This window comes from Fomitiporia mediterranea (genome assembly GCF_000271605.1).
Source record: "Fomitiporia mediterranea MF3/22 unplaced genomic scaffold FOMMEscaffold_3, whole genome shotgun sequence".
NCBI lineage: Eukaryota > Fungi > Basidiomycota > Agaricomycetes > Hymenochaetales > Hymenochaetaceae > Fomitiporia > Fomitiporia mediterranea.
Genome location: NW_006760388.1, coordinates 1,841,211 through 1,867,799, shown reverse-complemented (window position 1 = coordinate 1,867,799; position 26,589 = coordinate 1,841,211). Strand labels below are relative to the sequence as shown.

Sequence of the window (26,589 nt, the reverse complement as noted above, 5' to 3'; positions counted from 1 at the left end):
CTTAAAATACTTAGTTCTCAATAGATCCTTTGACGTAATCATTCCCATTCGTTTATTTATGCATAAATACAAGGAGAGATAAAAATAGGCCAACAGACAATTCGAACTCCAATAAAGAAAGCGCCCGGATAAGTTATATGAACTTGCAAACGGAAAACTCAAAATCAGAAGAACTTCATTTTTGATGGTCTGAAAATAACCACAAGTCAGACATACCGCCGATAAAATGTAAAAATAGAATTTTATTATATGTAAGAAACCTGCGGCGCACCTTATCCTGCTGTAAACGGCGACAACCGTAATGATAGGTCCGATGGAATATGCTATGAGCCGCATGAGATGACCTGCGTGGCTATTCGAGAAGGTCGACCATGCGCCGCCGAGGTGTGCGGCGTACATGAGGAGAGGGTATAAAACGTAGCCTGATGCTCTGCAAATACAACATGCATGAATTATAGTTCACAGTACAGTAGAAAATTGGAGGTGGGAGGAGTGGAGTAAAGATGAAAATGTCGACGAACCTATGATATTTCCATACACTTTTGGCTTTCATACCTCCGCCAAGTGCTGCGCCACCGAACCATACGCTTGCGCAACCGATGATGGTTTGTACTGTTAACCAGCTGACAGCAATTATACCAATTGTCTATACAGTCATGTAAATGAGGTGGTTTACGCCAAACGTAGGCGAGGAACAAATAAAACATGAAAGAAAAGAGGAGGATGCATTCATTAGCTTCTAGGTCTCAAAAAGATAATAAGAACGTGTATACGCACTCCATGCCAAGTCGTGAAGTGTTTTCGCGCATTGATATCCTTGTTATGATAAATAACCCACGTCCCAGTTGCAAGTAGCGGTGCACCAGCAAGAAGCATACATAATTGGTGGCGTACGAGTCCGGCCGCTTTCGTCTTTGGTTGGCTTGTTGGTTGGAGTGTTAGAATGCCTATGCGAGGACACGGACGTGCGTACGGAATTATGGGAAGTTAGTAGCTTTTGTATTTGAGTTTGTAGGAGACGTACCCAGCGTGAAAAGCGCTATAGAAGCCATTTGTAATGGCGGGTGGTACGCGAACCATGATAATGAACGTGGATTACTCGATGCTATGAGGTACGTCGTGTATACAGCAGAAATCTAGAGAGAGAAACATTTTGCGATTTGAAAAATGGTATTTTCAGCAGCGAAATTGACGCACCGAAGTAAATGTCTTGTCCACATACCCACCAGAAAAAAAAAAACATCAGCCTCTCAAACAAGAAAAACGGATATATCGACGCTCACCAACGCTGCCAAACGCGCCACAGCATCCCCTTGTCGACCCTCCCTACGGAAAAAACGCATCGTCGGCTCCGCCTTCTCCGAATTCCCGTTCCCAGTCCCCAGACCAATACCATTCACCCCATTTGCTCCCTTCATTCCCTCCACCCCATCTCCACCCCGCCCACTCTCATCACTCAGCCGGGCATGAAGCTCGGAATACCGAGGCTGCATCCTCCTCGACGACGCGGTCGCACTTGACTTCTCAGCTCCAGTCGAAATAGAAGAAGTAATAGACGTAAAAGTAGACGTATCAGGATCAGAATTAGCAGCCATCTCGGAGAGAAGAAAAAAATCCCAATTTATATATGTATGGGAGCTTTTCTGGTACTAGCGCGCGCGGTGATAAGCGAGTTTGGGTAGGGTGCGGTGCACAGCTTTTGATGCAGATGGTGATTTTGCAATTATTAGTCAGGAAGTGCTTAACTCAATGGCACACTGTGAGCCGCCACGCGGTTTAGAATGAGCAAGTCTTTGTATTTATATGCTTAGACGCGCATACGTGGCGTTTACGAAAGGTGGGAAGTCGTAAAATTCGTTCATGAGATTTCCTAATCACTTAAAACCAGCGTAGCAGTCCAGCACACAGTGACACACACTGGCAACGCTCTGGCGTTATTAGTATACAGCATGTCATAATGCATTAGAATGGTCTTCTCCTGACACTATACATTATGACGCATATTACTAGTCAACAGACTTATGCTCTGCGATGGGAAGCCTTACAGTCCATCAAGGGATTTTCATAACCGCTTTCAAATAAAAGCATACACCCACGTGCGACTCACTCCCGTAAGTATTAGACTATTAGTATGCCAGTATACAGTGACACACAAAGAATCGTACTGTGATCACTTCAAAGTTCGATCCGTCACTCACCTTCTCCGGATTCCATCGTACGAACGTGTGATAATGTCCGCCCAATGTCCACAAGTCCATCATCATCCTTCATATTAGTAAAGAAACGTAACTAAGTATACATTCTCGCATGCCATCTCGGCTTCTGGCAAATATTGTCCTAATAATAAGGATCAAAACGCCAGGCCCATTGGGAATAGCACGGACGAACGAATGAAGAATAATTATCTCCTTTGGATGGGTGGGGTCGAGGAAGAGAAAGAGGAAGGACGAAAATATATGCTTTTCGTAACACGTCGTCGTAAAAACAGCACTGTGCAGAATAAACGTGGGAAAAACGAATTAAGGGGAGTAAAACAGAAACGTGAAGTGGAGGAGGGGAGGATGACAAGTGTCACGTTAGGGACAGACCAAAAGAAAGATTGAGTGAAGTGGAGGGAGGACAAAGAGTAAAACAAGTCTGACATTAAGGCAGGAAAGTGAGGGAGAAGGCCGAACAAATAAGAAAGAGCAGAGAGAAAACGACCAGGTAAGAGGAAATATTGATGCAGATAATTACGTCAAAGCAAATACGACCACCACCGTTCGACATAAGACAGCATAGTACATCAGGATAGACATTACGTAGCCGCGTCCTTGGGCTCAACGCGGGGCCAACTGCCCTCCTCTTTCCATCTATCGACAATATCCTTTAGCTCTTCTTGACTGAATTTCGGGTGCTTCAGTTGGTAGCCGACAACGTTCTTGATCTTCTCAGCATTAAACGCAACGGAGATCTTCTGTAGAATTGAGTCGTCCATATATGCTGTTACGGGCGTCATTCCATTGATGGGCGGGTCTGATGATTGAAGCATTTCTGTCCATCCACCGACATGCTCCTCGTTGATATCCTCGATGACCGAGGTGGAGAGTTTGGTAATCTGAATAAGTTGTGAAAATATTAAGCAAAAGTAACGTGCCAGATCAAGAATACGCACCCTTGCCATAGTCGTCATGAAGAAATCGTGGAAACCGAAGGTTGTACCGAATACCGAACATATCTCGGACCCTATTGAAACGAGCGTGCTGTTTGACTCATCAACCTAGAAAAGATTTAGCCTAGATTGGGGAAAGATTCAAGGCATCGCACTTACCAGGTTGAACAAAGGTGCAATAAGTTTCTTGCTGGGTTCCGGTAACGTATCCGTTTCGGCTGCTTTAACTTTGCTCTTGTCATTAGCAGTAATTTCTTCCCCTGCTAGGATGTCAGCCTGCTTCCGTCCCTCCTTCTCGATCCATCGTGCCAAAGCAACGGCAGCCCCCGCAACATCGTCGACATGAACTGTATTCATTGGATTCTTACCAGGCGACCATCTAATAAGAGTTTGTTGGGAATTGATGCGCACACTGCTAAAAGATGGAAGACTCACAGGCCCTTCATAGGCTTCTTAATATATCCGTACACGGACGCAACAGCCATAGTAGTCGGTACTGCATATACAGCATTAGCATATCCCACCCACAAAATTAGCACATTGCTTTGCGGGACTCACTAATCCCATATTCTATGTAAGGACCGTAGACGAGCCCGGGCCGCAAGATAACGAGATTCAAACTGGCGAAAGAAGTTGCTTAATATTCTCTGCTTGGGTTCGCATTTGAAATTAGATGTGCGTACTTCTCAATATTCGCCAGCACGCGCAGTGTCTCGTGCCACCACACGCCGCGAATGCCCGAGGGTTTGATACTCTCCTTCTCGTCATGTATGCCCTTTTCCGGAGTGTCATAGAACGGATGTGTGACGCGAACATATGCCTTGACATTACGCCGTGCAGCCTCTTCACCAACCAATCGAGCGATATTCACCGTTTGACTGATTTGAATCTGGTTGCATAGCGGTAGAGAATTATCGAAACGGTAACCCATAAATTCATCTATCAGAAACAGAGTAGATACGAGTGAAGATATATGAGCGCACCATGTCCAGCCGATCGTGCCTAACCTCGCCGGTCAAATCAAAGACGTAAGAATAGGCTGCATGACCTTCGGGCGGATCGAACATCCTACTGACGGTGGCTGCGCGTGCGGGTATTCGTAACATGGTATGGCACAAACATCATCATCAAGAAGCACGAGCGCCAGATGACGAGCATAGTGAATGTGAGAGAACAAAAAATTAAGGTGAAACATTTCGTGTCAGGGACCGTCCCCGTCGGAAGCAGGTGGAGGAAGAGAAATGAGTTGGAAGATATTTGAACCTTGGTGTAGGAGATACGCACCCGGAATAGTCAAATTGGCCTGCTTGTACTCAACAATGGGAGACGGCAGTACATCTTTAAAGTCCGAGCCGAGGTATCTAGATACACAGTTGTGAGGAAATGCACGGAAGATAGCAAACGAAGACAGGGGGAGACGGACGTTGTAGGCGGCGACACGGAGAACTTGTCGACGATGCGAAGATGCTACGAGTTGAACAAAGACGAATGCGAGTAAGTAGGTCAGCACGAATCGATAGAGGCGATGGTGTGCGATCGGACGCACCGAGACGAGCGGTTCGCCATCCTTTGGGACGAGGTGGCAGGCGAATCTGCGCGACCAGGTATTTAGACCGCCTTTGAGTGAACGGAGAATATTGGACCAAAAGGCAACAGTTATGTTAGGAACATGCCCAAACGTAAAGAGCGTCGCATAAACGGAGCGCACCGAAGATAATCGCGCGAGGCTTTTCGTCGGCCATGGGCACAGCGACTGCTCAGACCGTCGGCGACTTTTGGGCAAGTGAAGATGACGGCAGGCGGGAAGGACGAAGAGATGGTGAAGGAGAAAGCGAGAAGAAGAGCAATAAGCAGTAACTATGCGTGAAACGTAACAAGGCAAGGCACGGACACAAGCGATAGGCAAGCAGCACGTGGGGGACACTGAAAGAACAGGAAGCGAGAGAGCAAAACGAAAAGAGAGCGGGCAGACAGCGAGAAGAATATACCGACGACAATAATTAGGAACAGCCAAGGACAGGTGCGGAGAAGACGAGGAGAGGAGGAAACGGCGGATGAGGAGGAATAGAGGGAGCGGACTCGGACTCGGAGACGGAGACGGCACGCGAAACAGCGCCTGCAACAGCAAATATTATAATATTCTCCATTTCTGACCTATTTATCACAACAGGTATTCAACTCTCACGCCACAAGTCTTCAGTAATTCTACATGTACTGTGTACGCCTTACTTCTTCACGGACAAGCCTTCCAGGTATCGATAAACGCTCGAGAAGTCCTTCTGCGCTAGCTCAGGCATCTCCTTGATTGCTTCTTCGTATATCTCTTGTGCCGCCGCACCTAGCGGCAACGAAACGCCCGTCCGTTCTGCACTTTCCTTTGCTAGTCCCATGTCCTGTCCAGAATCCTCGTTAACTCCGCGAATATCCGGAAGAAGCTCAGCCTACAAACCTTGATCATCAGCGCCGTAGCAAATCCACCTTCGAAACCGCGTTCGCTCGGTGTATTCACTCCCGGCCGCGCACCGGGAACTGGATTGTTCTGCGACATGCTCCAGCACGCACCAGTTGAGCTCCCGATGACATCCGCGAGTACCTCCGCGCGCACACCGAGTCGTTGCCCGAGCAACATCGCTTCCGCCGTCACCGTCTGTTCTACACCGAGCATAAGATTGTTGCAAATCTTCGCGGCAAGGCCCGATCCAGCCCCGCCGCAATGGACAAGACGTCGGCCCATATGCGCTAGAATCGGTGAAGCGAGAGTAAACGCTGCTTCGTCTCCGCCGACAAGAAATGTCAGTGTTCCGGCCTTAGCGCCTGCAACGCCTGCGAACTCGCAATTAGACGCCAACAGTTCCTACTTGTGGTGTCGGACAAACAAGACCACATACCTCCGGAAACTGGTGCGTCAACTATTTTAGCGCCGGCTTCCGTCACCTCCGAAGCGACTTGGCGTGCTGCCAGGAGGAAATTAACGGATCACACTTAAAATGTCGTCACCAACACACACGAACTTACCCACCTCCACGTCCAAGGTTGTAGAGTCAATACATAATGTCTGTTTGCGTTCATGAGGCGGCAAGTTGCGTAGTGCTGCGAGTACACCATTTGCTGCCGTGTAAACGGTTCGCACCTGTGGTGAGGACGGCAGCATGGTTATGACAGTCGACGACGCTAATGTAGCTCTACAAACAACCCATCATTCATTTTCACAAGTGATATTTTGGCAGCATTAAGTTCCCCTTACTCTTCCGGTGTCTCAACTACGCGTACCTTGCTGCGCGGGAACTGAGATTGGAAATGCCTAGCGAATGCATGAGCAGCTTCGGGTATGGCATCACATACAACAAAGTTGCTGTCTGTATTTACTACATTGGCTTCACGTGCACGCGCATGGCGCTTCGAGAATAGATTGTAGGCCATCTCCGAGCCCATACGCCCCAGGCCTAAGAAACTGATAGTAGTTGCACGAGGGTTCGATTGCGATGCAGCTGACGCTGACATTGATAACGACGATGCAGCGCGCGACAACGGGTGAGAATGCCTGTTCAAGGCTTTGTGCAGACCGCAAGCCAGGCACGTTGGTGAGGTCCGCATCGCGTGTGTGAGTGACTCCGATGTCGGTCAAGTCGCGCCAGCGTCGCGATGAGGACTGATTCTCTGTAGCTGTCCTGGTACAGCACAATGCAAATTCGCACGGATCGAGGAAAGAAGTTGAAAGACCGGACGAAGATGGACCTGGACTTGGAATGCGAGATGACGATCAAGTTGCACACCGCAAGTCATGGGGACATCCGTGAGACTGTGGCTGGGTTGTGCCAGACGCGTGATCGTTCGTTCATCTCGTAAGGGCAAATCTTTCGCCTGGAAGATAAATTGTTGTTGCTTAAGTTCACTCATTGATCCAATATATACAGGGGTACAGCCGTTCATGGCGAGGCGGGAGCAAATTTCTACCATTAGGTTTAGATTCAGATGAGGTCGAGAGAGTATTGAATCACGTCAATGTGTGATGTACTAATCGGGCGACATGACGATGGGATCAACCGACAATGATCGACGCTGGTGACGCATGCCGACGTATGCAAATTTTGATCCTTCAAGAGAACAAAGCACACCATATACCTGGCAGTCCAACGTCTGTACATCCTATCTGCTGCCTCTGGGTGTCTCCGTTCTCCTCGGCTGCTCACCCCACGATCGTCTTCCTCCAACCAGCCAACTCATTCATTAGTAGCGCATTAGTAGTGCTTTGTGTCCTTTCCCAAGTTTGAGATCCATCAGGTTGTGGCAGATAGGCACCGGTTGACGTTGCTCAAATACTGCTTCCGAATTCCGGGAAGTTGAGGATCACCCACGATACAAGATGGCTTGGACGGCGTCCGACAGGAAGGAACAAATCGACCGTTAGGTCCAGCAGAGATGCGTGTCCAGCTGAAACGGACCAGGCGGAACGATGGAAGGTTGAACCTTATATTCTGCCTGTGCATATGCAGCTCATTTCCGGCCGGCCGCCTCAAGGCCGCAAGCAACGTAAATGACGAAAATGAAATCTCACCTTGCCGTACACACGCTCCCTCAAGTGAGGGAAACAGGAAAAGAAAGCGAGAAAACCACAGAGGTGTCTGAATGGAGACTAGCTCGGTTCGGGTGCGACTGTTGAAATAGTATATGCCCCCCATTCCTGCCTGTGAAAAGGAGCAGGCAGGAAAGGAGGTGCCGATCACCTAGTAGGATGCTGCTGGCTGGGGGATTTATCCATGCAGCGATGCTAGAACTGTGAATCCCGGGGAGAGTGCTGGCAGAGGGGAGTAATGTGACAGGAGAGGAACAGACGGAGCGGAAGGGAGAGGCGAGTAAGGGGGAAAACAAAAATTAAAGGAGAAAATGGGCAAAACATCATAATAAAATAACGAATAAGATTTTAGCGCTTGTGTACCTGACCTGATGCTCTTTATTTAGAAGTTGCATCGGACTGCTATATACGGCGGTACCTCTCTTTCCCTCTGCCTTTTGGTTTGTCTCCCCGTCCACCCATACTTTCTCCCCCGGTCGGGACGTCTCCCTGCCTCAGCTCTTTCTCCTCCCTTTCGAATCACCCCTTCATTCATTCCTTCTTAATTTCTCCATCTTCTCCTTTCTATTTCTCTATATTCGCGCTCATGTCGGACCTCTCCACACATTCGGCGCGTCCACCACTGCTCCGTGGCAACACCGTCCCGCTGTACGTGCGCACCTCGTACTCCTCCTCGTCTGCCCAGGACCAGGCGCGTCAGCCAGAAGGGTCATCCCAAGCCTATTCAGCTCATCCGGACAAATATTCCTCACTAGGTGAGTTATCTCTACGGACCTATTTGTCGTGCGCGCACTCTGTACTCACCTGTTGTGGCGAAGGCCGACGTGACCAGACCGGCATGCATGGTTCTAGCGCAGCATCGATCTCGCGCATGCCGCAGAACTGGCAGGTGCCGCCTACGCCGCCACTCTCTACGAGTCCGGGCTCCGCGGAGTCGTATGCCCAAGAGGAGGCGTATTTTCCGGCCGTCTCGGCGAGCCAACAACATTCGCATGCCGTGGGCAGCGTACGCTCGGCCAGGTCGCATGGGGCGTTCGGGTCCCCACCGTTGCCTTCCATGACATCCCCGACAATCACATCTTCACCCGCATCATTCCAGCTACTCCGTAATACGTACAGCAGCGCCCCAATGCGGTTAGAGAATACAACCTCAGCGTACATTCTTTCGGTGCGCTCACTCCTTTCATGGTATTCGTCGGGTCACTCACCTCATTATTCACTTATGCAGGCTACGATCGGACCCGGATTTGATTCGTCGTGTATCACCATATCAATGCGCAAGAACAATATTCTCAACATCGTGGCAGACCGGTGGGACTTGGAGAAGGGTTGTACGTGGAGCATCTCCCTTCTATTAGTAGTCGTTACTCGCCGCTCACATGTTATACCCCCAATTTTACTCCAGGCCACCACGAGTGGCAAGTTCAATTCGATAGGCATGCCGACATGAGTGGCGTGCATGCGAACTACACGAACGGTGTGTTAACCGTCACCGTTAAACGATTAAATCACTCCGCTGGTCGTCCGCCGCAAATGAAGCCGTGAAGTAGTCTTATCTCTGCTGATCTTCTCCTTTCCCTGTTTCCCTTGCACTTTCCTGACAATCTCTTTCACACCCTTATGCTTATGAGTCATCGCCAAAACCACCGACCAGCCTCCCGTACCAGTACCGCAGATTCCATTCACCCATCTCTCACGGACACACGGACATCTATAATTATTCGTCTTCACATTCCTGGATTCTTGCATCCACATATTTCAAAACAAGGCTCAGCTTATATGCACACCTCATTTCACGCGGATGGTCACGCTGTACGTATATCTATCGATGGCCGACCGGAAACAGGCGGAGACGCGATCGAAGATTAAGGAAAAAGTGATTCTAGAGGACATGATCAGTCGGACTAAGAAGGATTAGGTATGAAGAAGACGGGGAACTGTCTCGGAGGAACGGAGGGCGCTTCCCGGTGAACCGAAAATGAGTTTGTAGGGTTCCGTTATCTTCATGCTTTGGGCGACAAGCGACATAAAAACTAGAATACACGTTACCCGCCAACACAACACGTTCCTTGCCTTGTAATTCTCATCTTCGGCACGTGATCCGTCTGAAGCTGGTTTCGGACCGCTGCATTCACTGTTACGTCAACAAATCATATATCCTTGTCCTGTCTGCTCTTTCTCTACCTCCACGTGGATGTCGTAGCTCGAACTGGGTTTTGCGTAGTATCTGCGTCATCATATTACTCCCAAGTGCCTCTGCTCCGATGTTGGTGCTACGGTTTTGCCGTAGTTCGCATACGACGTGCCAGCGAATTCCACTGGATTGCCACTGCGCAAGCGAATTTGCTTCTGTCTGAAAGTGGACAGGTGGGGGTTCGCACGAGGTATGTTATGCGATAGTTCTGTTTCCTCTCGGGCGGAACATCTACCCTCACCGCGACCTCCAGACCCGGTTGTCTGAAAACCGAATTATACGGGAACATCACTAATCTTGGAAAGGTCAGCTGGGGACTTTGTGACTTGGGGCGACAGGACGAAACACATGGAATTCTGAGGAGCTGTGGGGCTGCTTATTGAGGCAGGTCCTACATTCGCCTGCGTGTTCCATTGCAAAACCCTTTCCTAATTAATTCGGCCTCGTTTCCGGTGACTTGGGTTGGCTTGTCAATGACGTCTCGAGGTGCATCTCTAGAGGCATCATCTGGACGCCTGGGCCTACCCGCGGGCCTCATTGTTCGCACATTCACATTAGCCTTGTATGTACTGGTCTGGTGATGCATGACGATGTAGTGGGACATTGCTCTCATCATCTGGGTTCTTTGCTATTTCTCGGGATTCTTTTGCTTTTCTTATTTTCCCTTCTTGTGAAATTACTTTTTCCTTTTCGCAACCTCTCTTCAATTTATAGTCTTCTATATACCTTGTATGTACACGCTGCAAATACTCACTGCTTGACTTCTTGAGCCTTTTCATAGACTTTGGCCGGCGCTGCCGGCTTTCTTCTTATTCTTTTCCTCCTTTCATATCTATTCATGGGTACAGAAAAGCATATTCCATTGCTGCCTTCTTGCTTTGCTCCATCGTAATCGCTCCCTCGTGTACAGTTAGTTCCCCGTCATCACTCGGCTATGTTCCAGGTCTGCATCAGGCTTATTTCCGGGATGCTTTTCTATCTATTATATACTTGTCCAGGCAAAATAAAATGCACGAATGCGCAATGCTGTTCACAGCCTCAACCTCTGTATCATCGTTTCAGTCCTGGTTACTTCCGTGAAACTTGGCTCAAAGCGGAAACATTTTTCATTAATATTTCCGTCACTACATCGGGATCTCGGTCGGAATAGATTGACACGAGGAGGTGTGTGCTTCCTGCGAAGACGGCCCTGAGGGAAGGGATGAGAATTGGTCGAAAGTACGTGTTCAGGCGTTCCTGTGCGCGGGGGTATTCTGCGACTACTGTTGTTGCAGAGGGAGACATACATGTATGTATGCGTATTTTCATATACTGCATCGTGTATGTCTTCCGCTGCTGTCGAAGGCATTCCCGTGAAGCTGTATATTGGTTAGATCAAAGTTTCATTTGACCGCGATGAGTTGTATGATCCCTGCGGCCCTGCGGACCTTTCCGTAAGCTCTGAGAATACTCCCGTTTTCCGTCCGTCTGTCTTCTTGTCTTTCCGATTCCGCTTCCGAGGGTCCGAAGAAACTCAGTTAGCTTGCTTGATGGAGAATGGAATCCAGTGATGGGTTGGTCGTCATTAATGTTTAGTTTGACAGGGAGAGTTTGGGTTTTCTCTAGCCCTGTAGTGTGATTCAAAGCACGGCAAAAGTTTGAAGAGTGTCTACTGGAAAACCCACGTGAAGCGTGCGCATTTTGCACGTTGGGGGTACCGAGGTTTGGCGTGATGAACCCGCGGAGATCCCAGATCTAATTCTAGTCGGCAGACAAAGCGTGTTCCGCTTCCAAATATTAATGCACCAATCCCAAGAGCAGGGACGGGGAGAGAACATACGACTTGCATTCAATCTATTCAGATGTACTAGCATGTAAGCGGCAAAGAGAATATCAGGGTCCAATCCACGTCGGGCACATGTTGATTTGTCCACATGTACACATTCTGAACCCCGAAATTACTTTCTGTTTCTCATGGAGCCAATAAAAGAATACAAGGGCAAGGGGGATCTCGGGGCCAGGAAGAGAAGTCTTGCACTTTCACTAGCTCGTCAGATACGGCTAGTTGGCTCATCGGGTTCTTCTTCCCGGATGTATGCGTGAGTAAGATGAGCTTTGCTTGGCATGCGCGTGTACAAATGCAGCGTGTTAGATGCTGCCTTTGAACAACGAGGATCCTCCTGACGCTGAGTTCCAGTTAAGAGGTATGTGAGCTGCTTATAGTGACGTTGAGTGAAGATAGCTCCCGCAAAATCCCGTAATTTGGCACGTCCGGCATTACCACAACCAAAGAGGAATGTGAGCAGCAGCAAATAATAATAGAATGGAATGAACTCAAATTTCTAAACAGTTAAGTCCGTCCATGGCGCGAGTGAATGCAAGTGGATGAGTTCCCATGCCTTTTGAATAGGTGAGGGGCAAATATATAAGCGACTGGAGAACGTTTACCATGAAAAGTAGGGCGGTTATTTGGCTGTATAGACTTTATGGTGTGTGCAGCCCCCAGGATTGCGTCTCGCTCCACCCCAGGCGTTGGTGCATAAGGTTGTATCCCTTCTTTCTTCGGTGTTGGCGCCCGCTAAGTATAGGCCCATACAAGACAAAATAGTAATCAATTGGGAAGAGACGTGGGTGTAAGAGATGGAGTGGCATGAGGAGAGGATCTTATCTACCTGGCTATCTTATCTCATTTAGGCTTTTAGAATGATACCCGTGATTGGAATTGGAAATACTGTAGATCGCAAATATCATTATACGCAGCTTCTTCAAAATGTTCAGTTCAAGACACGGAGTATTACTAGTCAAGCCACACAATGCAACGCTCGGCTGGATATTCAACGCTGGATTAACTTAAAGTAACCTGGCTCCTCAAATATATCTATTTGTTTGACACAGGATTGTTTACTGTGTGCTCCGACTTCGGCCTATGAGCTCACTCCTTGAACACTCTGAACCATAGCATATCCTAAATACATTGGGGATAAACTGCGATACCAAACCGTACGTCGATTACTAGGCCGTAGTCTGCCGATGATGCAATCCTTTCCGTTGTGACTCGATCAAAGGCATTACAAATCCAGCTCCACGACTGGACAGACTTTCCTCTACACACAGCACTAGCGTCTATAATAAATTGTATTGTTTAAGGCACAGCAGCTGCGCATCAGCAATGACCGACTCCGAGTTCGCGATTTCTTGACAGTGGGCGCCGAGTTTGGTGGACCAACAATCGTTTGTGGTAACTTAGTTTCGGTAGTGGACAGAGTAACGTGTCCTATGGGCTGTGGCGCACAAAACAGATCGCTGATAATTATCATTGGCGAAACATTAGCATAATCATGTAACAAATGGCTAGACGGGTAGCACTCAGTTCGAGTCGGTTGCAGCTAGTTAAACTCAAAGACCGTCAATGCTTCGAACCACAATGAGTTATGGAGACTAGTTAAATGAAAATTCTACTGCGTTCAGCGAAGCAGAAATGACCCCTCAAAAGCCCGGTTCATGCGCTATGCGAGCCATCGGGCCGTCTAATATTATTCAGCCGGATTACGGTCTCGCATTTGAACGGCCGACAGTGATGAATTTTCGGAAAATATTCCCAAATGAATGGGCACGTGGGTAGCATCTCGTATCACGTGACCAAACATTCAACTTGCTAACCGCTGCGGTAGTCTTGTTTCATACCTTACACTCCAAATGGCAAACAGAAAGACAGGATCTGTTTTCAACATCTTCAAGTAGCAAGGAATGTTATACCTGTAGTTCTGTAGGAAGGAGACTGGGTGGAAGCTTGGAATGCTTTAATACAACCCCGGAATGGTGGGCTAGTCGGGTCTCATGCTAACGAGTTGCGATGTTGTTTGCTTTCCTCTAACGGTTCAGGCACGGCCGCTTGACTCCCTTCGGGCATAAACCTTTTAAGTGGACAACTGATGACTTACCAATCATTCTATCTGGCCTTTATTACATACACCGGTTGATCTGGAATATGTCTGAAATGACCTCGCCAAGGTTCTGTGTTACGCCATTCAGTAGGATGACTCGACCTCCACTTAAAATAGGCAGACTTCTCTGGTTGCTACTTCGCTCTGAAACAAACCGTGCGGGCTTCGTCACACTGCCCACTGGCGTGCGATTTGATTATGCAGCCAGCTTACCTTGACGAGCCACCTTCTTATGCTGGGTCCGTTTATTCTCGCTCAACAGTTGCGTCCCCAGAATATTCTCCGTCCCCACGCCTCACCGAACTAGTCATTCGCTCGAGCTCAGATGCCAGCTGCATCTCATCGCAGGCCTATGTGTTTCGGTCTAAACACATCATTGTGAACCTCGGGCCAAAGGAATGGGGGACAAGTATTCCTGTCTATGGTGGCGGCGGTATTGTAGCAGGAACATTCTCGCTGTCTGGCGACCTCAGAAACGTATCGTCCGTCATCGTAAAGGTCATTAACTCTCCTTCTTCATATTTTCTCTCATCTCACGGTGGTCTTCGACAGTTAGAGGGCAGCGTCACTAACACGTATACGGAACGTGGCCTTGTTGCAGGAACAAGTTCAGTGGACATTTTGAAACATAGCACACCTCTTTCAGCACCCATCGCAGGGGATTGGACAAATGATCAACCAATCTCGATTCCCTTCCCCACGTATGCTGACGGAAGGCAGTCGAGATTGCCTCCCAGCTCAATCTTCTATCAGCCCGGTGTCAGTTGCGTCGTCAAATATCGACTCAAGATAACAGTCATTCGCAAAGGTTTCATGCGTCGAAATGATAGGCGAGTCGGCTATGCTTCCCTCCCTTCCAAGTGCTGTTCATTTTTACGCATTTTTTGCAGTATCAAGATCCCGCTTTTATATTTACCGAGGACCTTCGCAAATGGCCCACTTATAGAAAGCATACCTACAACAAGCTACTCGGAGTACTCAGAGCACGTCAAGGTTGTGCGTCTTGAGGCCTCAAGCAAACACGGTTCTTTCGACAATGCTCCCGCCATTGCTGTGCGTACTCATCGACTCTTATGTCGCTTGAAGCCGTTGAATCGAACGCGAGGTACCCAGCTCATGCTTCCATCCACCTTGTCATTCGCAGCATATGATACTATTCCGATGTCATTGAGTACTGTTTCTCGACACGATGCCGCTGTAGCAAAGCTATTGTTGTCATCTGCAAAGATTCAGCTCATTAAACGTACGCGAACTTGGATCAATTGTGGGCGTAACGGCAGCAGCCAGGACGGCCTTGTTGGCGTTGCTGAAGTCGTTGGTATCGATGAAAATCGAGAAGGGACAACTGTTTTCTCCTATGAGCTGCGCATCAATCGACCCGCTGTGCAGAAGTCATGGTCTGTCGAAGGCGTAGCTGAACAACAGGTAGATCGGTTAAATCAACCAGTCCTGGCTGACTCGCCACTAATACGTGTTTAGTACTACATCCGCGTGGTTATCCGTCCCCTTTCGAGTATCGCCTCCCATGTACCCAATTATAACTGCGAGCAGCCCATAGAGCTTACGACGGACTCGTACGAAAGCCCAGAGCGCGAACTCTTGGCAATGGGTGGTTCACCTAGCCCGGCACTTGGAACTCTCGAAGCAGGTCCACCAGTGACTCGTGTGGGAAGTAGTAGCGCGAGATTATCGCACATCACATATAGGTGAATAGATGTACCGAGAACTACTAATTAATTATTACCTAGCGTCTGGCTCGGTGAATTGTAGACTGTTATACCTATCTGGATCAAGTTAAATCAGCACTGACTTGGTTCGCTGGGGTGCATCGGATCCGTTTGTATATATAAGTTTTATGTATCTAGTTGCTTGTTGTGGACAATAATACTTCAATGTGGTCAGTCAGAGATGTTTCCAAAAATTTGTACCAGACAGTAGACTTGCATTAATTTGTCAATGATCGACGGATAGACATTCACGGCATTTCATACTGCGCGTAAGAAAGCTTTCCACACTTGATACACTTCAACATCCTTCGACCGACAATGCTGGCAGCAGCGACTTCGTTCTTTGGCAGGACAAACATCTCTGCTAATTACAATATTGGTGCATCTTCGCCTTCAAGCTCGTTACCTGGCTTCGGTTCCGGCAGTAGATCATCTACCCCTGGCCCATCTGGCTCGTCGACTCCGGTGAGCGCGTCCTTACCGACACCGCAGCTAACTCCAACGTTCCATGGTACGCTATCTTTTGTACTAACATAATACGAGTGGAAACTAATCTGACTAGTCGGACCATGGCGGGTACAGCCTGCAACACACAAAGTAACAAACAAGCGTGTGTCGGTATGGACATCTGACAAGCGAGCTGGAGATGGAGATAGGATGAGTGTTGCTGCAAAGGATAGGATTGTGGAGGCCTTGAAGTCAGAGGTGCGATGACTTCCATTCGTCTGGTTGATTTGTAACAACGATATCAAATGGACTACCAGGCATCGGCTCTTGGAAAACTGCGACATCCTAACATCCTAGGTGTGTACGAATCAAATGTTCAACTTGACGTGATATTCTAATATTTTTCTGTAGAAATGGTTGAGCCTGTAGAAGAAACGAGGACGGAAGTTCTGTTTGCAACAGAACCGTTGCTTTCTTCATTATATCTCTCGATTCCGAATGCCCGTCCATCTCCTTTGGTCGAGCTCGATGAAGTTGAGGTTCGTTGTTATGTGTTTCACTACCCCAAACAGTCTAACTCGCTGCGATATCCTTCCTCAGATACAAAAAGGCATCTTGCAGTTATGCAAGGGCCTATCGTTCTTGCACACCTCGGCTCGGCGGATACATTCAAACCTTAATCCGGAAAGCGTGCTAATTAACTCAGCTGTTCGTATAGGACTTCCTTATGATCATTATGTATGCTCATATACTCCTAGGGAGATTGGAAAATAGGCGGACTGGGACTTACCATCCCCTTGTCTGGTACAGATGGTTCGCCCACGGACTGGCGATCACCAATCCATGACAGCTATCTTCCAAGCTATGCACAACGTTCCTTTGATTATGTTGGTAGGTCTCGGAGGCTTGTAATCATGGCCGTTATATCTGATTCACCTGACTATTAGCTCCGGAATATGTCCTTGACGAGCAGCTTGTGACTGCATCTGATATGTATTCCTTGGGTTGCCTAATTTATGCCGTACACAACAAAGGAAGCCCACCTTTCCGGAATCACAACAATTCAGCCAGCCTGCGAGAGAATATCTCACGAGGTGTTCCAGGCCTCGAACGCTTCGACTCAGATCTCAAAGGTAAGGTTATTGTATTTATGACCGACGACTACGTCCGGTTAATTGTTTTCTTTCAGAGCTGCTTAAATTATTGATATCACGGCACGCTGTTAATCGACCAACTCCAGAAGCATTGCCTTCTCATCCGTTCTTCTCGTCGCTCTCAATCTCAACCCTGAATTTCCTTGAGCGTTCAACGTTTGCCTCGAAAACACGTGAAGAGAAAATTTCATTTATGAAGGGGTTAACTAGCGTCCTGGACAGGTTCACTGAAGGCCTAAGGACTAGGAAGATTTTACCGTCACTCGTAGAAGAGGTCGGTTCTTGTACTTTGTGTTCAAGCATCATTCTGATGGGAGATTGCAGATGAAAGATACATTCCTCCTACCCTACATATTGCCAAATGTTTTCGCCATCTCTAACAGCCTTACGCCCTCGCAATTTGCGTCCCTGGTTTTACCCAGCTTGAAGCCTCTGTTCGCGTTGAAAGAGCCACCGCAAAATATGATAACCTTACTGGACAACTTGTCGCTCCTGCAAAGTAAAACAGATAAGGCCGTATTTAGGGAACGTAAGTCCATTCCGAGGAGTTCGACGTTGTGGCGGAGAAGGCTGACGCATCCTTGCAGACGTCCTTCCTCTTGTATATAACGCTTTAGAATCTGATCATGCTATGGTAAGCCGCTCGTCTCATCGTGCTGAAATCGTATGGATGCTGATCAACCGAAAGGTACAAGAACGAGCTCTGAAAGTTGTACCAGACCTCTGTGAAACTATCGACTATGCCGAAGTACAAGGTGTATTGTTCCCGCGTGTAGCAGTGAGCTGGTTGTCTACTTTACGTGCTTCGCAAGTTCCTAATCACTATTGCATAGCTTGTCTTTACGAAAACAAGGATTTTGTCCGTGAAAGTTGCAACGTTAGAGACATTCCTTGCGATGGTTAAGACTTTGGATAAGGTAGTCGATTTATGCAGTGCAGCTTTGACGATTTTCGAGACTTACGCTGTAATTAGCTGAGCCTGACACAGAAGCTTGTACCACTTCTTTCACGAATAAGAACCAAAGGTATGTGCTATATTTCCTAATTTAAGTACAAATCTGACATAGTGTACTCAGAACCCGCCGTAATGGTACTGCGTCTAGCATTTATCAACCTAACTCCTACTGACAATTAGTCATAGTTAGCTACGTTAGCAGTACAGGAAGCGATGGGCAACAAGGTTGATCGGGAGGCAGTTGCAACGTTGGTCTTGCCTCAGCTTTGGATAATGTCCATGGGACCGTGTATGTGCATTTTACATTCCCGACACGCTTCTCGATACTCATGAGCCATTGTTAGTATTGAATGTCTCCCAATTTCAACGTTTTATGGCGGTGATAAAAAAGCTCGGCGATCGTGTCGAACGCGAACATCTGCAACATCTGAAAGATTCGAATCGTATCGAAGATCATACGAGTTCTGGGACTGGTGCGACTGCGAATGGCACAACTACAGGCGGTCTAGACTTTGCAAGCCTTGTTGCCGGAGCATCGACTAGCACGGTTAAACCCGATGCTGTTATTGAGAACGGAAAGAGTTGGGATGATGACGTCTGGGGCAGTTTACTGAACGATGTACGAGTCCACAATTCATTTTTCATTACCTTTTCTGCTAACGCCGCCTGCTCAGAGCCCTAAGGTACAGAGCCCAGCAGCAACATCAACTACCTTCCAGGCGCAAGTCTCAACTGTCTCACCTAACCAACCAAGCCTTCCTCCACCATTGACTTCGCCATCAAGCTTCTCACGACCATCAAGTAATACAGCAGCATCCAGAGTCCCATCCTCAACATTCAGCCCACCCCCGTTAGCACAGTCAATACAGTCACCAACATTGAGCATGTCGACGCCTCCATTAGCTCAGCAACAGCCCTTGCAGCCCACATTTCCGAATTACACTTCTCCTTCCTTGTCTCCCGCCCCTGCTACTGGTCCTTTACAGCCCAGCAAACCAAATTACAATGTCACGTTGCCTCCTGCTGCTCCTTTCCAATCCTCACCCATTGTTCCACTGGCTGGTTCACCTCCGCCGATTACGATGAACACGATGTTAACGCCTTCCACTCCTGCACAGCCTTGGAATGCCAACGCTGCGAAGAAACCTGGTAAAGCAGATTGGGGAGATTTTGATCCATTAGCGTAGCTAGAGTACAGCTGCTAATTATGGCCAACCATTCCTTTTACATTCATAATCAGTCTGCATAATATTCCACTTGCACCCCATCTGCAACTCTGACGGGATCGGCCTGGATAATTGAATCAACTCCGTCTGAAGTGCCTTCCGGAATAGCTTGGACGTCAATCGGCAGTCCGAGTATACCACGAATGACAATCTGAGCTCCGATTCTCGAGTACACGAGATTGTGCTCTCTACAGAAAGCACTTCGAATACCTACAAGGTGGCATAAAGCTAGAATCAAATAACAAGCAACAATCCGCTCACATTTGTCGCACCCGTCGCCGCAATCGCAGGATTCGACAGTCTCGAAGGCGTCGTGCATAAGGTCAGAAACTATAGGAATGTAAGTTATCGAATCTCGGCATGTTGTTACCTGAAGCGACTGTACCGTGGTCGAAAGCTTTCGCTGCTATTGCGCCTTGTGTTCCTGCACTGTCATAGAAAATCAATCTGAACATCATTCGAAAACCTCCTTTTAAATCTTGCGAGAATGGACAATTACATCAGAAAGAACCCACCTCGCTGGACGCTTTCTCTTGGAGTCTGCTGCGTTGTATTCCTTTACGGCCACCTTGCATTCGGTTCCAACGTCCGCTGACATCGGAAATCGATTAAGGAAGGCATGTTCTGCGCTGTGGATAGCTTCGGCTGCGTTGATTCCTTTCCGACGCAAAATTTCTAGCGTAGACTTCGGTAAGTCAATCCAGAAACCAGTCGTGTTTCGCTCAAATGGCGGCATTTCTAGACCCACTGTGTCAAGTATGACGTTATTTCTAAACTTTAACGTCAGGAGATGTTGCATTTCTGACTCAAGGTGTACTTACCGAATTTTGAAGTATCCTTTGTGAACGATGAGATCAAACTATATGCATGAAGAAATTAAGCAACGCACCGAATACGACTGTCTTCAGTTCAATGCCTGAGAAGTATAACAACAATAAGTGAATAATTTGTACGAATACCGCGCACTCACTTCCGTAATATGCACGAATTGTGGACCCCTTGATTTCTCGAATACGAGTCGTCTTGAGAGCATCTATGTTTCTGGCATGGCATACGCGACGTAAGTAGGTGTTATGTGCAACATCGGAGTGAAGCAATTGCTTACGTGAAGTCTCTACGATTCCCGATGCATGTCAGATGGAATCCGCCCTGAACTGCATACTGTAGATCGAACTGACCTTGGTTTTGTCGTCCAATTAACATCCGCGCGTATAATCTTTGCTATCCTCGAATCATGGCTGACTTCTGTAACCTGCCTCTAGTATTAGCCGCAGAAGACATCAACCGAAACATTCCTCCGTACAATGTAAGTCATGCCCTGATGCATAAACTTCAAAAACGTTTTAGTAATGTATATGCAATGGTTAGCTGACAACACACTTACCACTGCGCCCTCAAATGCCTCAAACATAGCTCTCGAAACCTCGATTTCTTCAAGAAGCTTCGCACTTCCACCCTGGCTGACGTCCGTGGTGTCTATAACAGTATAGATGTCTTCCTGTATGCCCCTGATTGAAACGTGTTTACTGGGATACGGAAGGAATTTAGGGTTGGGATGATACCTAATTCATAAATTAATTGAAGAGAATCATTCGTCTCCCAAAAAGAAGAGTGTTGCTTACCACCCATCCTTGTCTCTCGTAAGGGACGCTTGACAGATTTTGTCGAGACGGGGACCGAAGTACGCGGAATCTTCCTCTGTCAAGGGCATCTCGAAAGCCGCACAGTGAAGATGCGCTTCAATGATGACCTTGCTATCAAGGTCAATGAGCAAATCATCCACGTTACTGTCAAATAGATCGTTTGGGTTTTGGACGTAATACTGATCCAGTGGTAGAGAGTCGGCGACTAGTACAGCCAGAGCATCCCGAGCTCTTCGGCCCGCTCGACCTGCTTGTTGCCTCTGAAAGAACGCAGATGAGAAACTACGCAGATTGTGGGTTGGCATTGAAACTTACCATACTAGCAATTCCAAGAGGAAAGCCGAGCATAATTACAGCATCAAGGGCCCCAATGTCGACACCAAGCTCAAGTGCGTTTGTCGCTACAATTCCGAGCAAATTACCGGAGAACGCCTCATGCTCTATTTTTCGACGATCCTAGTTTCAAATGGGCGTAAACGTTTACTTTCCTCCATGCGTTTTTAGAGAAGAATGACCTTTTGAGAATAACCTATTACATTGGTTGAGGTTAGTTTATACATAAATTTCGCAGGTTGATAAACCAAGTTTGAAACATCACCTCCGCGATAAGCCATAACGCGTTTCAGGATATCATGACGCCCTTCTGCACTCAAGTCTTGCCTCAATGTTTTCATCGCCTTGAAGTTGTTAGAAATCGCTCTTACCAACCCGAAGATAGCACAACTCACCAATTCGCACATCTTCCGATACTGTAGAAAGAGAATTAAGTCAGAAGACGGTGTGCTAAGAAGATTCTCGCAGGCTTACTTTACAGAATAGAATTGTTCTGACACCCTTCTTCATGAGAAATCGCATGAGACTTGTGGATTCTACTAAAGTGCTATGTCGGCCCAATGTGGGATCCATGGGATCATTAGGAGGTGGGTTCCAGATAAGAAAGTCCTTCCTTCCAGAAGGAGCACCGTCGTCCGTGATAACCTCAATGTTCTAGAAACCAGGTTATTGAAATAAACAAGCGCATTGTCCACCTGAGTACTCACATCTACACCGAAAATACTTTTCATATGCTGGAAGGGATTGGAAATCGTTGCGCTGCACGACACAAAGCGAATCCTTCGATCTATATTCTAGGTGAGTACCTTGCTCAGGAGTCAAGTTCTGCTACGCTTACTGCCGACGGCTGCACATATTCTACGGAGTCTCCGAATGATATACGCCACGTGCCTTTATTACAAGAGGCGTACATTTAATGTGACAATGAAGTCGAAAGAAGTAAACAAGGAGACGACGTACGTTCCAAAGACTCCCGAATAATAATGGAGCTCATCAACTGCAACTAGCTTCAATGCCTTGAAAAACCTGAAAGCGAGCTCTCTTGAGTACAGTCAACCCATTGTATACCGAAAGGCTTACTGCCGCCAATTCTCTTCATGAGGCAAGATGGACGCGTGCAACATGTCCTGAGAGGATCAATGAGCAGATGACTACTAGCATACCAAACAAGCACCTTACGAAGTTCGTGAATATTACGGATGACGAGGTTCTTATACCTGGGAAAGTCAAAAATCAAATTAATATCTTATGGAGCAGATGTACTACCCTCTCGTTGTTCCATAGGTGTATCGCCGTCATAATTCGCAACTTTGACATGTTCAAGCCCTTCACAGGACCACAGTAGCTGTTCCAAAGCGACTCGTTGATCCTGCGCTAGTGCCTGTGGACAGTGTGAGCTAAATCTATGCGAATCAGGGAATATGCAAACTTTTGTTGGGTAGATGTACAGCGCCTTGGCATTAGGATCCTCCTCCAGGAACCTCAACATCGGGACCTACATAGTTGTGATCAAATCGAGTCCACTGCTTTGGCTGACTGCCTGACTTACCTGATAGATTACACTTTTGCCAGATGCAGTACTTGTAGAGACAATCACGTTCTTTCCTTCTCGAATCGCGTCAATTGCTGTTGCTTGGTGGGAATAGAATGAAGATATTTTTCTTGAGCTCCGGAGAGCCTGCATGATACTGTTTGACACTGGGACTGCCAGTGTTCCTGTGCCGTATTCCGATTAAGCAACAAAGTACTACTGGATGCATTTGGTCGTACTAAAAAGACGTACCTAATCGGCCCTCCTTCTCATGAAACACCCGTCGGTCCACTATTTGATCTTTGTACCATTCTGACGCCATGATCTCCTGGAGAATAGTGTCAATGCTGTCTCGGTCAGTAGGACCTGGCACTTCTTTGGTACGCCCGGTTTCTGAAACGTCTTCTTCCTTGATGACATTCGGATTTACTGGGATATGATCACGAGCTGCAGATTGTATGAGATAGGCCGGATTATCAGAGTCTGGTGTTGCATCAAGAAGCCTATTCATAGCAGTCACTTAGGATGTTCAAGCGTCACAATTGTTAAATCGTACTCATTCACAGAGTGCTCAAAACGTTGGTTCCGTTTTTCAATGAGCTTCTTGACGGCGGCCGGACTTAGAGATGGTGCGAGCTGGTACGCAAACCTTTCAAGCAGTTCTTGTAAGACAGAACCTTGATTATATGAGCGATTGCAAACGTACGCAGGAGCGTCAGGTTTCTTCCCGGTGCCTTTGGCCGCAGCAAAGTCCAACACAAGGACATGCTCATCTTCGTGAGGTGTGGCATGGGAGAAGCCAGCAGAGCTACTTCCAACAGTGAAAGCTGAATAGTCAGGAGAACCGCCACGGCCTTTGCTTTTCTTGTCAGCTTCACCTTGGGATTCGGCATTTATACGCAGTTGGTCACGGGGAATGTAAGCAAATCGGATGAGATCAGGTAACAGAGCTCTGTTGGGTCTGAGAGTCGTATAGGCGCAACAAGTAATTGAATGCATACTTGAGTTCCACGACTTTTTCCAGCTCGAGGGGTCTAAAATTATGAGTGATGCTGTTTCTGAGCTTTTAAAAATACGTTAAATACTTGCTTTTTGAGAAGAGCTTCTACAGAGGAGCGAACGACCGGAAATGTGATGGCAAGATGTTTTCGAGACGAGCAGAATGCAAGCACTGTATTGAGTGCCTTTTTTGAAATGTTTCAGTAGCTTGCTGGCTCATTCTCGAAGTTATATACCTTGAAGACCTGTTTATCGAGTATTTCAGTTTAGATTACTGGTCCATATTCTCGATCCAACTGACCTTGTATAACTGAAGGTCACACAGTTGCACCAAATATTAGTTGCGCAAGACCAGCAAGTTGCCCGTTTGACGGACCTCAACGAAATATTCGGGCCAATTATTCTGACTCTGCACTTTTGACTGGCTTTTTGCGCTTGTTGTACGAACTCTCTTAGTCGTTTCTGGCACATCGCCTTCTGGTGTTCCTACCGACGGTCCGGGAGTGGATGGGCTGTTCTTGCGTTTTGCTTGTCTGATTGCAGACGGGGGCGGGTCGTCAGGAACAGATGATTGTCTGCTCATCCAGATGCGTGAAAGCAGATTTCAATAAGGACTGGCACTTCAGTGCTCGTCAGAAGAAACCAACGTGAAACAGCTGCGTTGCCGCGTCGCGTCTCATTGCGGAATTTTCACGTGCAGCGGAGAGCAGCACCTCGCCGAGACCGAGCCTAACCTGAGACTACCCTACTTCTCTTGCTTCTTGACTTTACCTACTGTCTTTCTATACTCGGGCTCGCGTCTTGTATACCTACAACCATGGCAGACGAGCTGAATGAGAACGAATACAAGACAATATTTGATCCGACTACCCTTGTGAAGAAGGGACTATGTCCGGTTACCCACTTCCGCGGACAGGACAACGACCCTTTTGAAAGTCACTCACTCTACTACGAAATACACGGCGAGGGCCCGGAGAAAGTGGTATTCATCATGGGGTATGTGCGTCAACCGATTTCAAAGTATTAATGTATATTTATGTCAAGTTCAACAGTCTAAATAGTACATCATTCTCTTGGGAGCCGCAGGTTGAACACTTTGGTCGTTCTGGCAAATATAGCGTCCTAGTTTTCGACAATAGAGGAGTAGGCAACAGTGGGACTCCTCGTGGCCCGTATACGTGAGATGCAGCAACATCTTTCGCCTCATGTGAAACAATGAATGACCATTGACCCTTAATATAGAACGTCTGGCATGGCAGAAGACGCTATAGTCCTCCTCGAATTTATTGGCTGGACGAAGAAGCGCGACTTGCATGTTGTAGGGACCAGCTTAGGAGGGATGATTGCAATGGGTAAGTATTTTCAACTACTGTAGATGAGTTCCGTAGTGAACTAAGGCTGAAATCGTTCTGCAGAATTGTCAAGCAGGATTCCAGAACGTATAGTTTCCCTGACTCTCACCGTGACCACTGCCGGGGGCAGACCTTGGTCAAACTTACCTTCGGTCAGTAGATCTGGATTTTACAGCTACTTCTTATAAATCTAACCCATGAATAGTGGAAGGGCTTATCGTCTCTCGTACGACTCCTCACAATTTCGGATCCTCTCCAGAAAGTACCCATTGCACTGGATATGCTGTTCCCCAAGGAGTTCCTCGATGCCAAAGCTGATGGCGATCGTCAGGGCCGGACCAATAGAGAAATACAGGAACAGGTATGCAGTGAATAACAAAACACGTCACCCAGCTCAATGATTCGGTATTGCAGAAATATTATAGACGTATAGCTGCCACGCGTATTCAATCTCCAATAGGTGCCATCTCACAGATGAGTGCAGGCTTGACCCACCGCGTCACACCCGACAGGCTTCGTAGAATCTCGGCATCGATACCTAAGGTACTTATCGTCACCGGAGATGCAGACCACCTCGTAGACCCTCGTAACAGCAAATACTTGAAGGATAATATGCCTGAAGCTGAGTACCAAGTATTCGAACATACTGGTCATGCGATCCATTTCCAATGGCCCATACGATACAATGAGCTTTTAGAACGTGTAATGAAGGAGGGTCGTGAACGAGCCAAAGCCGAGCATAGCGGCCAGTCTTGACTGAGTAGGATAGATATTTGGAATTGTTTTATAATTATATAATGTGTAGATCACGTCGACCAATAGTCATCCCTGCCTGTAAAGTCACCAACACACTCTCGTAAGGTCCTGGCCAGCGATTCTAGATAGCACAAGAGTGGCATTGAGGAAAAGGTGTGGCAACTAATAAAAGAAACGCGTACCGCACGGTTATCGTTCTCGCAATGCTTCCTTTAAATACACCCTTGCCTCCTTCGCAATTTTTGCGAAAGCCTCACGCTTCACAATCGGTTCGATGCGCAAGTTCGAAGGCCATGGCCGGATATTCGAATCTACTTCCAAAGCTCCCGTCTCCTGCAGCTTTTGCTGTGCCTCGGCGTAAGCCTTTACACGTTCTTCACGTCGTGCAGTGAGATGGTCGATGAGTGTGGGCTCTGCTAGACGTTCGCCGGGTCGTAATGGAGAAGAGATAACCCGTTCTTGGAAGCGCTTCTCCAGTGCATTGCGTGGTACGATTTGAATGAGACGCGAAATCGTTGGTCGCATTTTTTGTGTACGGGTGGTTGCGATTCAAATTCGTCTCAGGTTCACTGGCTGGGAGAGGGGTGAAATTCCAGTTTCCATAAGAGGAAGTGTATTACGTATA

At 47.5% G+C, this 26,589-nt stretch overlaps 10 protein-coding genes across 10 annotated transcripts; 6 read left to right on the top strand and 4 right to left on the bottom strand.

The window, feature by feature from the left end:
* Window positions 1-164: 164 nt before the first annotated feature.
* FOMMEDRAFT_132182 (uncharacterized protein) lies at window positions 165-1,343 on the bottom strand (the record flags this gene model as incomplete). Its single annotated transcript, XM_007263813.1, has 6 exons — window positions 165-189; window positions 272-430; window positions 522-646; window positions 778-947; window positions 1,025-1,136; window positions 1,257-1,343. 6 exons carry the CDS (start codon window positions 1,341-1,343, stop codon window positions 165-167), a joined length of 678 nt encoding a protein of 225 aa, XP_007263875.1.
* A 1,082-nt stretch (window positions 1,344-2,425) lies between these two features.
* FOMMEDRAFT_139088 (uncharacterized protein) lies at window positions 2,426-5,051 on the bottom strand. Its single transcript, XM_007263812.1, has 11 exons — window positions 4,860-5,051; window positions 4,698-4,768; window positions 4,575-4,618; window positions 4,436-4,512; window positions 4,135-4,232; window positions 3,835-4,040; window positions 3,710-3,771; window positions 3,587-3,647; window positions 3,311-3,530; window positions 3,155-3,259; window positions 2,426-3,097 (listed from the first exon to the last, which is right to left on the bottom strand). The coding sequence occupies exons 1-11, from the start codon at window positions 4,891-4,893 to the stop codon at window positions 2,798-2,800; spliced, it is 1,278 nt and encodes a 425-aa protein (XP_007263874.1). The 5' UTR covers window positions 4,894-5,051; the 3' UTR covers window positions 2,426-2,797.
* Window positions 5,052-5,297: 246 nt separating this feature from the next.
* FOMMEDRAFT_17966 (3-hydroxyisobutyrate dehydrogenase) lies at window positions 5,298-6,836 on the bottom strand. Its single transcript, XM_007263811.1, has 5 exons — window positions 6,396-6,836; window positions 6,167-6,333; window positions 6,040-6,105; window positions 5,601-5,974; window positions 5,298-5,544 (listed from the first exon to the last, which is right to left on the bottom strand). The coding sequence occupies exons 1-5, from the start codon at window positions 6,650-6,652 to the stop codon at window positions 5,377-5,379; spliced, it is 1,032 nt and encodes a 343-aa protein (XP_007263873.1). The 5' UTR covers window positions 6,653-6,836; the 3' UTR covers window positions 5,298-5,376.
* On the top strand, window positions 6,833-7,111 carry FOMMEDRAFT_153062 (uncharacterized protein; the record flags this gene model as incomplete). Its single annotated transcript, XM_007263810.1, has 2 exons — window positions 6,833-6,993; window positions 7,066-7,111. 2 exons carry the CDS (start codon window positions 6,833-6,835, stop codon window positions 7,109-7,111), a joined length of 207 nt encoding a protein of 68 aa, XP_007263872.1.
* An 89-nt stretch (window positions 7,112-7,200) lies between these two features.
* On the top strand, window positions 7,201-7,896 carry FOMMEDRAFT_166075 (uncharacterized protein; the record flags this gene model as incomplete). The annotated part of the gene is made up of 2 exons (XM_007263809.1): window positions 7,201-7,416; window positions 7,492-7,896. 2 exons carry the CDS (start codon window positions 7,201-7,203, stop codon window positions 7,687-7,689), a joined length of 414 nt encoding a protein of 137 aa, XP_007263871.1. The 3' UTR covers window positions 7,690-7,896.
* A 306-nt stretch (window positions 7,897-8,202) lies between these two features.
* On the top strand, window positions 8,203-10,861 carry FOMMEDRAFT_139085 (uncharacterized protein). The gene is made up of 4 exons (XM_007263808.1): window positions 8,203-8,479; window positions 8,543-8,892; window positions 8,953-9,055; window positions 9,130-10,861. The coding sequence occupies exons 1-4, from the start codon at window positions 8,311-8,313 to the stop codon at window positions 9,267-9,269; spliced, it is 762 nt and encodes a 253-aa protein (XP_007263870.1). The 5' UTR covers window positions 8,203-8,310; the 3' UTR covers window positions 9,270-10,861.
* Window positions 10,862-13,960: 3,099 nt separating this feature from the next.
* Window positions 13,961-15,739, top strand: FOMMEDRAFT_145158 (uncharacterized protein). The gene is made up of 5 exons (XM_007263807.1): window positions 13,961-14,339; window positions 14,394-14,671; window positions 14,732-14,894; window positions 14,955-15,266; window positions 15,321-15,739. Exons 1-5 carry the CDS (start codon window positions 14,040-14,042, stop codon window positions 15,549-15,551), a joined length of 1,284 nt encoding a protein of 427 aa, XP_007263869.1. The 5' UTR covers window positions 13,961-14,039; the 3' UTR covers window positions 15,552-15,739.
* Window positions 15,740-15,886: 147 nt separating this feature from the next.
* On the top strand, window positions 15,887-19,311 carry FOMMEDRAFT_78450 (kinase-like protein; the record flags this gene model as incomplete). Its single annotated transcript, XM_007263806.1, has 17 exons — window positions 15,887-16,079; window positions 16,131-16,273; window positions 16,333-16,372; window positions 16,427-16,554; window positions 16,616-16,723; window positions 16,774-16,906; window positions 16,963-17,148; window positions 17,205-17,443; window positions 17,494-17,698; window positions 17,757-17,803; window positions 17,858-17,947; window positions 18,003-18,086; window positions 18,143-18,194; window positions 18,246-18,259; window positions 18,311-18,413; window positions 18,469-18,749; window positions 18,799-19,311. 17 exons carry the CDS (start codon window positions 15,887-15,889, stop codon window positions 19,309-19,311), a joined length of 2,559 nt encoding a protein of 852 aa, XP_007263868.1.
* A 49-nt stretch (window positions 19,312-19,360) lies between these two features.
* Window positions 19,361-24,439, bottom strand: FOMMEDRAFT_153055 (DEAD/H helicase; the record flags this gene model as incomplete). The annotated part of the gene is made up of 32 exons (XM_007263805.1): window positions 19,361-19,560; window positions 19,612-19,680; window positions 19,736-19,779; window positions 19,866-20,120; window positions 20,172-20,187; window positions 20,240-20,266; window positions 20,321-20,391; window positions 20,456-20,464; window positions 20,529-20,602; window positions 20,654-20,680; window positions 20,735-20,912; window positions 20,973-21,253; window positions 21,309-21,449; window positions 21,509-21,670; window positions 21,722-21,742; window positions 21,801-21,980; window positions 22,034-22,113; window positions 22,165-22,217; window positions 22,287-22,352; window positions 22,407-22,453; window positions 22,506-22,543; window positions 22,590-22,707; window positions 22,756-22,821; window positions 22,876-23,042; window positions 23,110-23,360; window positions 23,414-23,506; window positions 23,564-23,809; window positions 23,859-23,881; window positions 23,943-24,041; window positions 24,093-24,101; window positions 24,158-24,166; window positions 24,233-24,439. The coding sequence occupies 32 exons, from the start codon at window positions 24,437-24,439 to the stop codon at window positions 19,361-19,363; spliced, it is 3,327 nt and encodes a 1,108-aa protein (XP_007263867.1).
* Window positions 24,440-24,659: 220 nt separating this feature from the next.
* On the top strand, window positions 24,660-26,527 carry FOMMEDRAFT_166070 (alpha/beta-hydrolase). Its single transcript, XM_007263804.1, has 7 exons — window positions 24,660-24,852; window positions 24,909-25,034; window positions 25,099-25,208; window positions 25,272-25,360; window positions 25,414-25,569; window positions 25,623-26,085; window positions 26,147-26,527. Exons 1-6 carry the CDS (start codon window positions 24,674-24,676, stop codon window positions 25,962-25,964), a joined length of 1,002 nt encoding a protein of 333 aa, XP_007263866.1. The 5' UTR covers window positions 24,660-24,673; the 3' UTR covers window positions 25,965-26,085; window positions 26,147-26,527.
* Window positions 26,528-26,589: the final 62 nt, after the last annotated feature.